Source organism: Arvicola amphibius, chromosome 2, assembly GCF_903992535.2.
Source record: "Arvicola amphibius chromosome 2, mArvAmp1.2, whole genome shotgun sequence".
Taxonomy (NCBI): Eukaryota; Metazoa; Chordata; class Mammalia; order Rodentia; family Cricetidae; genus Arvicola; species Arvicola amphibius.
In genome coordinates this window covers 60,710,614-60,724,406 of record NC_052048.2, presented here as the reverse complement: position 1 = coordinate 60,724,406, position 13,793 = coordinate 60,710,614, and the positions used below count along the sequence as shown (strand labels likewise).

General features: G+C 38.6%; 1 protein-coding gene across 2 annotated transcripts in view; it reads left to right on the top strand.

Annotated features, from left to right (window-relative positions):
• Positions 1–13,793, top strand: part of Gfpt1 (glutamine--fructose-6-phosphate transaminase 1) — a 53,060-nt gene that overhangs the window by 9,524 nt on the left and 29,743 nt on the right. Inside the window, exons 2-8 of one of the 2 annotated variants that reach the window (XM_038318879.1) lie at positions 21–128; positions 3,016–3,123; positions 3,861–3,986; positions 6,417–6,475; positions 8,119–8,253; positions 10,154–10,215; positions 11,389–11,468. In XM_038318879.1, the coding sequence (XP_038174807.1) occupies positions 21–128; positions 3,016–3,123; positions 3,861–3,986; positions 6,417–6,475; positions 8,119–8,253; positions 10,154–10,215; positions 11,389–11,468 (678 nt within the window). Of the gene's footprint in view, positions 1–20; positions 129–3,015; positions 3,129–3,860; positions 3,987–6,416; positions 6,476–8,118; positions 8,254–10,153; positions 10,216–11,388; positions 11,469–13,793 lie in introns of those variants that run through there. The other variant, XM_038318880.1, reaches the window with a different exon arrangement.

The window sequence follows — 13,793 nt, the reverse complement described above, 5'->3', positions numbered from 1 at the left end:
TTTAATATTTTTTTTTGTAGGAATATTTGCCTATTTAAATTACCATGTTCCCCGAACAAGACGAGAAATCTTGGAGACCCTAATCAAAGGCCTTCAGAGACTGGAATACAGAGGATATGATTCTGCTGGTATTTTCTTTAAAAATATACTATGGGTTTGCATTGATTCTTGAATCTAAATAGTATTTTTATTATTTTTAGGAGACCTAACTCTGTTTTCTTTGTTGTGTTGTAAATTCAGGTCTGAAGAATTTCTACCTTCCGTCATATCTAAAGGGTTTCCTTATGCCATTTCAAGAGTACTGTTGTTTGTGTGGATATTGCTTCTCGTGGTAATTTCCTTTATAAAAGATGCTCCTGTAGGACTGGGGATGTGGCTTAGTTGTTAGCATACTTGAAGCCTTGGGTTCATCCCTAGCACCACACAAACTGGGTTTGATGTTCATACCTATAATCCCAGCACTGAGGAGGTGGAGGCAGGAAGGTGTGTTCAGATTCATCCTTAGATATATAATAAGTCTGAGGCCAGCCTGGGCTGCAGGAACTAAAAAACAAAAGTTGACTATAAAAACATAAATCATGGCACATTGTTATGGGAACAAATTGTAGAGCACCTTACCTTATAAATTCTTTGTTCTTTTTAAAAAGGTTTATTATTATTTTTTTTAAATTTGTGTGTGTGTACATGAGCACAGGTGCTAGAATTACATGTAGTTGTGAGCTGCTTGGCATGGGTGCTCAGAACTGAACTCAGATTTCCTGTGAGAACAGTTTTTAACCTCTGAGCCATCTCTCCAGCCCCTAAAAATCCATTTTCCATTTCTTTTTTTTCCCATGGACCCATGCTATGTCATTTAAACATAAAATTTTTTTTCTTTTTGTGTTGGAGATTGAACTTTAGGGTCTTTTCCATGCTAGGTAACCACTCTACTACTGAGTGATATCCCAAACCAAGATCCTTCTGTTTTATGTAAATGACAAGCCAAGTAAAACTTACTTTCTGGTTGGGTCAGTTTGACTCTAGCTCCGAGTTGGGGTTCAGTAGAAGCTCCCATTCCATGGTTCCTAGAGTGACTCATGAGCCTCGCAAAGAGCTGAACACATAGCTCTATGATTCACTACAGCAGAAGAATCCAGAACAAAATCAGAGCGGCGGGTGTAGGATGAACTCTGTAGGAAAGCAGGCTCCAGCTTCCAGGAGGCCTCTTTTAACGGGGTATCCTTGATTTCCCTAGCAGCAGTCCATCCTGGAGGGACACACTGTTTCCATGGACAATCTAGGCACAGGAAGCACACTCACCTTCTCAGGGGTAGACATGCTCCTGAAATCTAAGATGCTAGATGCCAATCAAGGGCCAACCGTGAAAGTCTTTCTAAGGATCGCAGTGTTGGTTTTTCTTCCTATTTTAGTAGTACGGGGAATAGAGACCAAGGTCACAGATGCTAGGGCAGTGTTGAGTTATGCCCAGTCCTGTGCCTTTGTTGTTCATATTCTCCATTTGTAGCTTTTCTAGCAGCATATCTTCCCATATGGCTGCTGATTATGTTTTCTGTCAGCTTTGGAGATGTCTTTTCTTATGGCTATTGCTTAAATAGTAATGCTCTTTAAGATTTTTTTTTTATTTTTTATTTATTTATTTGAGGTTAGGTCTGCTCTATAGCCCAGGCAGACCTTTTCTCCCAAGTGCTGAGGTTGTAGGCATGACCACTTCTCCCAGCCACAGAGACTCTTTCTTATTCCACTTGTCTTTGTATTTTCATGAAATGACTTCATTACCCCATACATTGTGATTTATAATCCACGTGTTTGGTTTCAGTTTTAAGACAGTCTTTCTTCATAGACCACACTGGCCTCAACTTTACCATCCTCTTGCCTCAGTCTGTGGCGTGCTAGGAATACAGGCACGTGGTACCACATTTGGCTTAGTATTTCTAGTCCAAGTGTGCTTCCTAAGTTGCAGGCTCGTGTTTCCAGGTACCTTCTAGAAGTATCTTCCTGGATAGATCACTTTGCAGGTTCATAATTGAACTGAACACTGTGGTCCTCCCTACACACCTCATTCTGTTCTGTGTCCTTCTACCAATAATCTTTCTACAGATCCTTTGAACTCAGGAGAGAACCTTGTCTAATGCCCTCTCACGTCCCATCCAGGCTTTGTGTTTCTCTCACCATTACCTGCTTTAATTTAAGTCAGGCCTTCTCCATTTTTGTTGTATTGCAGCTGTAATGTCCTCTTTCTCCCTCAATAACCCATCCTCCTCTCTGTACCATTTTCAGAGCATTTGCTAATTTTTCTTGACATATTATTTTTGTTTGAAATGACCTTCAGGGTCTAAGGAAGTTTTTCAAGTTCCTTAGTAATCTAAGTAAAATTTCAAGAGCTGCTCTCCTGACTATGACTGGTTTTCCCCTTCAGAAGTGAGCGCCTTTCTTCTGCAGGTCTCCATTATGCCTGTGGTACTTGTTCTCAGTTTATAATTTCTATAGCAATCGCTTAGGCTTTTTTGTTTGTTTGTTTGTTTGTTTTTTCCAAGACAGGTTTTCTCTGTGTAGCCCTGGCTGTTCTGGCCTTGAACTCACAGAGACCCACCTGTCTCTTTCTCCCAAGTGCTAGGATTAAAGGCATGCTCCACCACTGCCTGGCAGCAATTGTTTGTACAAGTAATAATGATGATTATCGTTGTTCTTTCTCTGCCTGTTTTCTGAACAGACAAGAATTGAGCTCTCTATTATAACCCCTTTCCTGACCTCCCTTCTCTTACCCTCTTAGAATTCTGCTCCTGGGTTTGAACACAAGGCCCCATTCGTGCTAAATAAGCCTTATTTTCAGTTTTTGTTTTAAGCATCTGTCACTATCTCAACACATAGTAGATTTTCAGAAAAATCTACTTGGTAAATGAATTAATTAGATGAATATATAATCTCCCTTTATTATTACTATTTTTTGCCTCATATTGGTATTCTTAACAACCAGTTTCTAAGTCTTGCTTTCTTATCTGCCTCTTGCTAATTTAGGAGTGGGACTCGATGGAGGTAATGACAAAGACTGGGAAGCGAATGCCTGCAAAATTCAGCTCATTAAGAAGAAAGGAAAAGTTAAGGCACTGGATGAAGAAGTTCACAGTAATGTACTTAGTTTGATTTTTCCCATTCTACCCTTTTCTGGGACCCATTTTAAGGTAGACGTAAAGGTTGAAGAGAAGGAAGAAAAGTAATTTTGTTGACTGCTCGGGTTTAAGTTGTCCCTGTGCTTCAAAAATGATCATAGCAACTAGGAAGGAAATTAGGAGCAGTGGGCATAGGGGGCAGCTCAGAGCTCTAAGTGAAGAAGCTTCAGAAGCGTCATCCTGAGGATGGGGCTCGCATAGGTGACCTACTTATATGTCTCCACTTGGCATAGTTTTTACTTTGCTTGATAATCACCCCAAACTCAAGATGCTGGTTTGCTGATCTGCCAGAGAAGCCAGAAGGTGCTTCTTTTTCTGGGAGAGGGTGAAAATTCTTACTTAACAAGGAAAGAAGGCAAATCAAATGCTGAGTCTGCCGAGAGGTGTGGTAAGAATGAACCTTCTGTTTCAGAAGGAAGCAAATTAGTGCTAATTCTGCTGTCACATCTCAAGCAGAATACGGTTTGGCCAGAAGCCACAGGCCACAGTGAGTAGTTCCCTAGGTGGAAAACATGACGACATTGTGTAGGAAAACGCATGTTCTATATGTAGAGCTCTGTACCAACGCAGTCTCAGGTTCCCTGAGTATCTTGACACACAGACCTTGTGGATGGGGGGCTGGTGTGGTTATATATAATATAATGTATCTATAGCATTATCAAATACTAGAGTTTTAAATTTTATCTTCTACAGAACAACAAGATATGGACTTGGATATAGAATTTGATGTACATCTTGGAATAGCTCATACCCGTTGGGCAACGCATGGAGAACCTAGTCCTGTCAATAGTCACCCCCAACGCTCTGATAAAAATAATGGTATGAATGGCTTGTGTGTGCTTTGAAATGATTTTAGTGGGCCAGTTATGGGAGGATAATCAAGGTGCTTATGTTATTATTTTAATTAGATTCTCATCTAGAAATTTCAAAACAAATTCAGTGAATGCACAAAACTTGATCCCATCACCAAATTTCAACAGTCCTCCATGTATTGGTTATTTTGGGATTCCAATAGTAAATATTGGTAACTCTTCAATATGATAGTTGTTTTCTTTCTTTCACTTGTAATTTAGTGTGTTGTTTATCTGTGAGTTTCCTGTAGTCTAAGTATTGCTAATTATATCTACTCCTATTATGTTATTTAAGGTTTCCCCATGTCTTCAATTTTATTTGTTTTTGGTCTTTTCTTTGTTGTTTTTTTAAAATGGTCTCACTTTGTAGATCTGGCTAGCTTTAAACTTGCATTAATTCTCCTTTCCTTACCTCCCTTATAGCTGTGTGCCATCATGCCCTGCTAAACAGACCTGTTACTTAATTTTTGTTTTTCCAGCCTCGGGAATTGAACTCAGGGTGTATTGATGTTAGGCAAGTCTCTCCCATGAGATGTATCTGCAGCCCTGAGTATCTCCACCTGGAGGCTCACAGTCTTTGGCATGTTAGCCATTGTTGATTACTGCAGAGATTGTAGGGATTGTCAAATGCCAGTAGTCTAGGGCCTCAAGTTCTCCTTTAGTTTTGAGCTCAGGTATGTCTCTAAGAAGTTTTCATCAACTGCTTGGTCACTCTTAGGTATAGCTTGTATAGGTAGGGTGAATATTTGATTATTTTCCTTTAGTTCCCAGTTTTCAAACATTAAGTGATTCTAATGTTATCCTGAGCATTGTTTTTTTCATTATTATAAACTCATAGTAATTATTTTGAGTGTCTTTAAAGTTGATTTTTGAGTTAGCATACAAAAATGGTTTCCTTGTGGCATTCAAACATGCGTCATTACACATCCCACATTGCTCTCCACTTGACCCCTTTTGCTCCTCTTTTCCTTCCACAGATCTCTAGACTGCAGTGCTATGTGCTGTGCTACTGAGACACCTCCACGCAGCTTGTGGTAGACCCTTGGTTTATGCAGCTCTGAGGCAGCCCTTTGAATCGCTGCAGCACTTTTTCTGTTCTGCCCCACTGGGAGCTTATTCAAGTTGGCTTCTGTTTTTTTTTTTTTTTGAAATGATCCCAGTAGGCTCAGTAGTCTTGATTACTTTTCTTTTTTTTGAAACAAATATGAGATCCTTAGGTATACTGAGAACATTTTGAATACTATCATATGAAATTAGATTTACATTAAGTATGGTAATACATGCCTGGTTACACAAAAGGCTGAGACAGGGAGTGCCTAAGTCTAGGAGTTCAGGCCAGACAGGGCAACTAAACCATTGTACTTAGTAATAATTACTCTTTTTTCTTGTTGTTTTGACAGGGTTTCACTATGAGGCCCTGGCTGGCCTGGAACTCACTATATCATCCAGGCTGACCTTGAATTCAGAAATCCTCCTGTCTCTTCCTCTGAGTACATGAGTCGCCATACCCAAACATAATTATTCTTTTAATTTGTGAGTTTAAACCTACAGTGTGTGTGTACTGCATGGCTGCACATAGCACTGTTAACTCTTAGTTAGCTGCTTTTAACATTTTTCAGTCATCGTTTAATAAAAATAGATGAAATTGATCTCAGAAGTATATTTATTTGCTCTTGGAATGCTACTTTGACATTTTAATGTGACATTCCAGGAGTCATCTGGACCTTACATAAGTCAGTTTATAGAACTTGGTAATTATGTAGTTATTAGTTCTTAAACTTTAGTTAGCGTCACTGAGATTGTTTTAACTGAAAAGACTTTTATACTTAAGCAAAGCTTAAATGAACAGAGAGTGTGGTCAAGTAGAGTAGCACTCTGCATGTGAGGAAACAGGTGTAGGAGACTTGCTCTGCCCCTTCATTCCCCATGTAGCACAAATCAGAACTGGTGTATTTCCTCATGTTCATGGACACTAACACTGTACATCAGCACAGAAGCAGTGCTCTTGAGTTGCTCGATGGCAAGCCACAGTAAAAAGCATACAACACTGGAGGACACCCACTAGTATACTAAGTTTTTGACTTGAGAAGACTGCTCATAGACCAGGTGTGCATGTCTGTAACCCTAGCATTTGGGTTATAGACACTGGAGAATTTCCACTAGTTCAAAGCAAGCCTGGGCTACATTGTGATACCTTGTTTCAAAAATATGGAACAGCAGGTTTAGGAAGTAGTTCAGTGGCAGAGTATTTACCTAACATGCAGGAGGTCCTGGATTCAAACCCCAGCACCACTGTCAAAAACCTAAAGGAAATATAAAGGAAAATCTATCCACAATCATAGCTATTCATAGCATTTATCAGACTTCTTATAGTTTGTCAATACTTTATCTCTTCTAGAATTTATTGTTATTCATAATGGAATCATCACCAACTACAAAGACTTGAAAAAGTTTTTGGTAAGTAAAGTGAGCCCAGAAGATACCATCTTTGAGACTACTTTTGAGAGTCAGGGACATGCAACATTATTTAGACTGCTTAAGTAATTCCCAAGTTAACCACAGGGTGCGCAGCTTGTTTTATTTAACTCTGTTGACACAGGAGCTGTTCTGAGTGCTTCAGGGCATTCTGAGGGCCAGCTATGTGCTGTGCTGAGATAGTGCCACCTCAGCATCGCCTGTTGAGTTTTCTGCAGTGATGGGAACTGTCTGTATCTAGCATAGTAGGGTCTGTGCATATGGGACTGCTGAGCACCTGTGACAGAGAAGCTAGATTTTAAATTTAACTTTAAAATAGCCCTGTATAACCAATGGCTCTTTATTGGACAAGTGAGGATCACCAAAGGATTGTTACTCATTATGAAACTAGCATTTTAGCCGGGCGGTGGTGGCGCACGCGTTTAATCCCAGCATTCGGGAGGCAGAGGCAGGCGGATCTCTGAGTTCGAGGCCAGCCTGGTCTACAAGAGCTAGTTCCAGGACAGGCTCTAGAAACTACAGGGAAACCCTGTCTCGAAAAACCAAAAAAAAAAAAAAAAAAAAAAAAAGAAACAAGCATTTTTAGTATCATATATCCCACCTTATTTATTTATTCAGATGCTTTATTGATTTCTTTATTTTATATGCATTAGTCTTTGACCTGCATGTATGTCTGTGTGAGCATGTTGGATCCTCTGGAACTGGAGCTACAGATGGCTGTGAGCCACCATGTAGTTGCTGGGAATTGAACTCAGGTCCTCTGGAAGAGCAGCCAATACTCTTTAACCACTGAGCCATCTCTCCAACCCCTATTTTAATTACTTATAATTTAATTTATATGAGGAATATATGTTAAATGTATTGAGTTGTACTCAATAATATTATTGTTTCTCTATAATCAGACTTTAATTTTGGTTAACATTAATTGAATTATATTATATTAATTGAGTAATTTATTAAATTTATTATAAATTAATTTTAACTAATTAAATTAATTTAAATTTTGTGGAAATTCTGTATGACATCCAAAAAAAGTTAATAATTAGTAAGATTTTAGAGGGGTGAGGTGGCTCTTTGGGTAAAATGTTTGCCCCTGACACCTGACAACATTGAGTTCATTACCTGAAACCCACATGGTGGAAAGGGAAAACGGATTCCTCAGAGTTATCCTCTGACCTCCAAACACGCACTGTGACACGCTTCTGCCTATACTCGCATACCATACATGCACACACACATATATATGTGCACACATACAATTAGAAATTCATTTGTTTTTTGAAAGAAAAATTCTAGGAAATATTTGCATGGGGGCTAAAGAGATGGACCAGTAGTTGAGAACACTTGTTGCTCTGGCAGAGGGCCTGGGTTTGATTCCTGTCACCCACAGGGTGTTTAACAACTATTCTGTAATTCTAGTTTCAGGGGATCTGATGCCGTCTTCTGATCTCCAAGGGCATCAACCACATATATGCACAGACATATATATAGGCAAAACACCCACACATAAAATAACATAAATCTAATAAAAATTTTTAAAAGGTTAACATAAAAGAACTATTAAGTTAAAGAATATTTGAACATTGTATTTATTTAAATGTGTCTTTTTTTTATTTTACTTTCAGGAAAGCAAAGGCTATGACTTTGAATCTGAAACAGACACAGAAACCATTGCCAAGCTTGTCAAATACATGTATGATAACTGGGAAAGTCAGGACGTCAGTTTTACTACCTTGGTGGAGAGAGTTATCCAACAACTGGTATTAAATCATTCTTTTTAAGATTATTATGTCAGATTGAGATAATGACTCAGCAGTAAAGCACTTGCAATGCAAGTTTGAGGACCAGAGTTCAGATCCCCAGCACCCACATAAATGCTGGGTAGGTAGGGAAGCCTTGTTGTGGTTCTAGCTCCCAGGAGGTGGAACTGGATTTTGGAGCAAGCTGTCTGGTTGACTGTACTAGCTGAATCAGCAAATTCTTGGTTGAAGTGAGAGATCCCTACCTTATTATGTAAGACACAGAACAATCAAATAAGACAGCTAGCATCAGACCTCTGGCCTCTTCCTACACTCACCCATGGGACTGCACACCCACATCTGTAGCCACAACCATGTGTACTAACACACATACTTACACATACTATCATGCATGTCCAATACATACATGCGCAAAATGAAGTAATTATGCTAATGTTAATTTCAAGTAACTTTCTTAAAATGAGGTTTGATGCGCAGGGACTATGTTGGTTCATTATTTTTAATTCAAAGGACTCTAACAATAGACAGCTTTATTTTTAAGGTATTTTATTGTCAGCATCTCCATGTGTGTGTGTTTGTGTGTGTGGGGTGTAAGTGAAGGCCAGAGAGTGGTGTTGGGTATCTTAAAACTGTGTTGTGCCCAGCTTTTTATGTGGGTGCTAGGGAACTGAACTCATACTTGTGTGACAAGCATTTTAGCAACTGAGCCATCACCCTAGTTCCTATGCTAGTTTCTTGAGGGGTTTTTAGGCTTCTATTACACACACACACACACACACACACACACACACACAAAATGCAGAGAATTTTGATTAGTGTTTGACTTACTAACTTGCTTTTCCTGCATTTACCATTCCATTTACTTCACTATAGCTGATTCTAGTTATTTCACTATAGTTAGAGATTGAAAGGTAAGGTTGGCCTAGCACAATGGTTCAGCAGGCAAAAGCATTTGCTGTGCAAGCCTGACACCGTAGAGAGAACCAGCTTCAGAAAAGGTGCCCTCTAACATCTTATCTTTTTTTAAGATATTTTTTTTATGGTGGTGATGGTACCTGTGTGAACATGAGTGTAGAGTAAGGTACCACTATTAGTGTCTATGGAGACCAGAAGAAAGTGTTGGACCCTCTGAAGCTAGAGGTACAGGTGATTGTGAGCTGCCCAATGTGGGTTCTGAGAACCAAAATCAAGTCCTCTACAAGAGCAGGGAGTCAGCTTCCCTTTATTTATTTATCTATTCATTCATTCATTGTTTGCTCATTTTATTTTTTGAGACTGGGTTTCTCTGTGAAACAGCCCTGTCTGTCCTAGAACTCTCTTTGTAGACCAGGCTGGCCTTGAACTCACAGAGATCTGTCTGTCTCTGCCTCCTAACTGTTCCTGAGTACTGGGACTAAAGACGTGAGTTACACCGCCTGACTTTTCCATCCCATTTAATACTTATGATTGTGTATATTTGTTAAGTCCAGGACGGAGGGCATCAAGAGTGGAGGTTTGTAGTGGATATGATGATGAGGGCCAAGGATGGGTTTTGGTTGTGAAGCTTGGGATCTTTGCTAATTCTGTCCTCCTTGAACAAATTAGTCAGAGAGAGATGTGTCTGTTGAGAAATGTGCTACGCACACAGGTGGCTTTCCAGGTGATTTGTCTTTAAAAGCAGTATTTGAAAATAAGCTTGGTGATAAAGCTTAGTTTGTTCTCATTGGAGCTTAGGAGTCAATGTGGGCTTGGATATTAGGGAGATCTTCCTGTGATCTAAAATGGAGACTTTTTTTTTAAATAGTTAAAAAGAGCATTGCTATGAACAAGAAGCGTCCATGCAGAAGCCAGTATGTTTTAAATGTTTTTGTTTGATAATTATTACCAAGAAATATTGCTGATGTTTCCTTTTCCTCCATAGGAAGGTGCTTTTGCACTTGTGTTTAAAAGTGTTCATTTTCCTGGGCAAGCAGTTGGCACAAGGTACAATAGATTTAAGACTAATGATGACATGCCCTTTGTAGCATTCAGGTAACAGGATAATTCTCAGTAGCCTGTAAGTGCCCTTTACTGTTTCCTTAGAGGCCTGACTGTGTTTGTTTTTATACACTCCTTTCTTGTACCATTCTTTAACAGAATTTCATGGTAAAACAAATACATTTTGGCATTGTGCTTTGTCTTTAGTGAGCACTATGGCTATTTATGAATTTGGATATGGAATATTCTTTAGTTTCAGCTCCAAAGCACTAACTTTCTCCATATTTTTTGGAAATATGTATCAGATTCCTAAGTAATTGTAACCACTTATTTTGCTAGATTTTTGCTAACTATCTTTAGAATGATGATAAAGTCCTTAGAGCAGTAAGAACACTTAAGATCCGATAACCGAAGGATCTTTACTCTGAAGGCAGGGTGTCTACGGATATACTGGGGTGCGTGTACGGATATACTGGGGTGTGTCTACAACTGAGTGAAAAGTCGCACCACACGTTAAAAGAACAATTTAAACTGTTATAAATTATGAGTTGGCAAATTTTTCCAGAATAGGTCAGATAGGAAATACTTAAGCTTGTTGGGACACATGGCCTCCCTGCCAGCACTCAGAGTTTCTGTCAAGCATGAAGCAGCTGCAGAAAAAGGACCTCACTGTCTCAGTAAAACTTTAATGCAATTGTAATTTGCCATTTGAAAACTTTATTAGAAGTACACAGTTGTGGCCTAGGAACTCAGGTTTCTAATGTAGTTATTTTGTTACACCTGAAGTTCAATTCATTTTTTATAATGCATGTTATAAATACATATTTATACATAATATATTTCCATATATTATGTATAATATACATACAAAAATACATATGTAAGTCATATTTTATAGCATTGTATTTTAAATTGTTCTTTTAATAAGAACTGGAACTTTTCATTCAATTGTATACTCATCGCAATATATCCGTAGGCATCCTGCCTTCAGAGTAAGGAACCTCCTCTTAGCCGATCTTAAATGTTCTTTCTGCTAAAAGAACTTCATGATCATTTCTAAATTAAATCATTTGAAGAGCATTATATTTCAAATTAAAATGAATTTTGAGTTAATACTTTTTTATATTGTTAGCGCATTATTTATGAGGCAGTTTTATTGTAAGTCATCTTGCATTTCAGGCGAGGTAGTCCCCTCTTGATTGGTGTGCGGAGTGAACATAAGCTTTCCACAGATCACATTCCAATTCTCTACAGAACAGGTAAGCCAGCTGCATTCTGTTGTAAGGACAGGGCAGCTCTGAGAACCATAGAATGCTATGGTAAATGCTATTCAGTCAGATCTGTGTGTACATGTGCATACAGTTACGTAGTTCTATCTAGACATGGAAAAACTTCTGAACACTCTGATAAGAAGAATTTTTCTCTGTTGTGCATCCTTAGCTAGGACTCAGATTGGATCAAAATTCACATGGTGGGGATCACAGGCAGAAAGAGGTGGGAATGCACTCTGCATGGATGAAGGGATTTTACCTGCTTCCCTTCATTTACTAATTCTTGGTTTTTGAAGTGAACTGAGGCTCTAAAAATGCTTATTTTATGGGAAAATGTTTTGACATTTTCCCAATTTGCAAAATAATTTTGTCTGTTTGCTTTTGCCATTTTGAAAGTTGCATTATTTAATAACTATTTTGTTAAAATGAAAGTTTGAGGAGTATTTCAGATCTAAGGCTCTTTTTCCATTCCTGTTTCAAAATCATATAGATTAATGCTTTAATTAGGGAAGGGACATGGAACTAAGCAGCTACTTACTGAGTGATTTAGCATCACTTTTAACTAAACTAGATTAAATGCTCTTTATTTAGTGCATGACATTTTACTTTTAGAATTTTGATTGGTTTTATTTTAATTTGGAGTCTTATTTTAGTCTTTATTTTTATTTATTGGTCCTGGGGTGATGTTCAAACTCAGAGCCTTATACACACTAGGCAAGTGTTCTACTGCTGACTTTTATCCTCAGCTCCCCCCACTTTTTTTTTAAGATTATTTATTTATTTATTATATGAAGGCATGTATGTCTGCATGTAGGTGTGTGTGTGTGCATGAGAGTATAGTTATCTTGGGAGGTCAGAGGTATCAGATCCTCTGGGGCTGGAGTTATATATGGTTGTGATCTACCTGATATGCATTCAGGAAGCCAAACCTGGGTCCTCTGAAAGAGCAGGGAATACTAGTAACTGGTGAGTCATCTCTCCAGCACAATTCATTCCTTCCTTCCTTCCTTCCTTCCTTCCTTCCTTCCTTCCTTCCTTCCTTCCTTCCTTCGTTCCTTCCTTCTTTCCCTTCCTTCTTTCACTTCCTTTCTTTTTCTTTGAGAGGAGGTTGGAACAGGATCTTGCATAGCTTACACTAACCTCAAACTTGCAAGGCTGACCTTTTAACAATCCTGCCCCTGTCTCCTGAGTGCTGCAGTGTGTCCCATACTTGGGCCAGTTTTTTTTAGTCTGTCTTTATGCAAACTCTGAATCATTTTATTGATTTACACAAAAATAGAAAATAACAGTGTACCTTTTGTTTTCTTACTACTGAGAACTTTTCCATGTGTCAGGTAGGGGACTCCTGGGTTCAAAAAATTGAAACCTTAATTAGTAATATATAATTCTTGGCTTCTTGAACAACAGTTACCAAAGAATGCTGAGCCTGTTCATCTTTGGATGACTGCTTTCATGTTTTACCTGGGAAGAAGATTATTTCTTTAAACAGCCTTTAATGCTTGATGATACTCCTTATTTTTCTTTTTCCTGAAGTAGTATGTCTTTCCCAGTCCATGCCAGAAGATTTCCACCAGTGATAACACATAATCTGGTTCTACAGTTGTGGATTCCTATAACAGTACTGCTTGTTGTATGTCATAATGCTACCTTATAGGCTATTTTAGAAATAATAATAATAATAATAATAATAATAATAATAATAATAATAATAAATTGAGTGAGATCTCCCAAAGTTGGCAGAAACATTGATCCTGGGAGATGACACTTGGTACCTGCGTTTCTCTAACTCTAGAAGGTAGTTGGTGTGGAGCTTGGTGCCATGCTGTCGTGAGAACAGTATTGGTGGGAGGGCTGTGGAGAGAGCTTTGGCTGGTTTTCAGGCTTTTGCCATTGTCTCCAACTTAAAGCCACTTCTTCCCACTGAAAAATGAGTGATACTGTATTTCATTTCAGTTGAACAAGAGAATCCCCAAATGGAAAAACATTATAGATATTTATAGGCAGTGATGCCTCAGCTTCTTTTAAATATTTCAATCAGATATACTTCTGTTACCTTAACAATGAAGTTACAAATATTTGGGATTATACTCAACTCTAGGACATTTTAGAAATAAAGCTAGTTGTGTTTTGTTGTTGTTGTTTGAGACAGGGTTTCTCTGTAGCTTTGGAGCCTATCTTGGAAACTAGCTCTTGTAGACCAGGCTGGCCTCAAACTCACAGAGATCCACCTGCCTCTGCCTCCCAAGTGCTGGGATTAAAGGCGTGCACCACCTCCGCCTGGCTAGCTAGTTGTTCTTTTTAATGTTTCTAGGC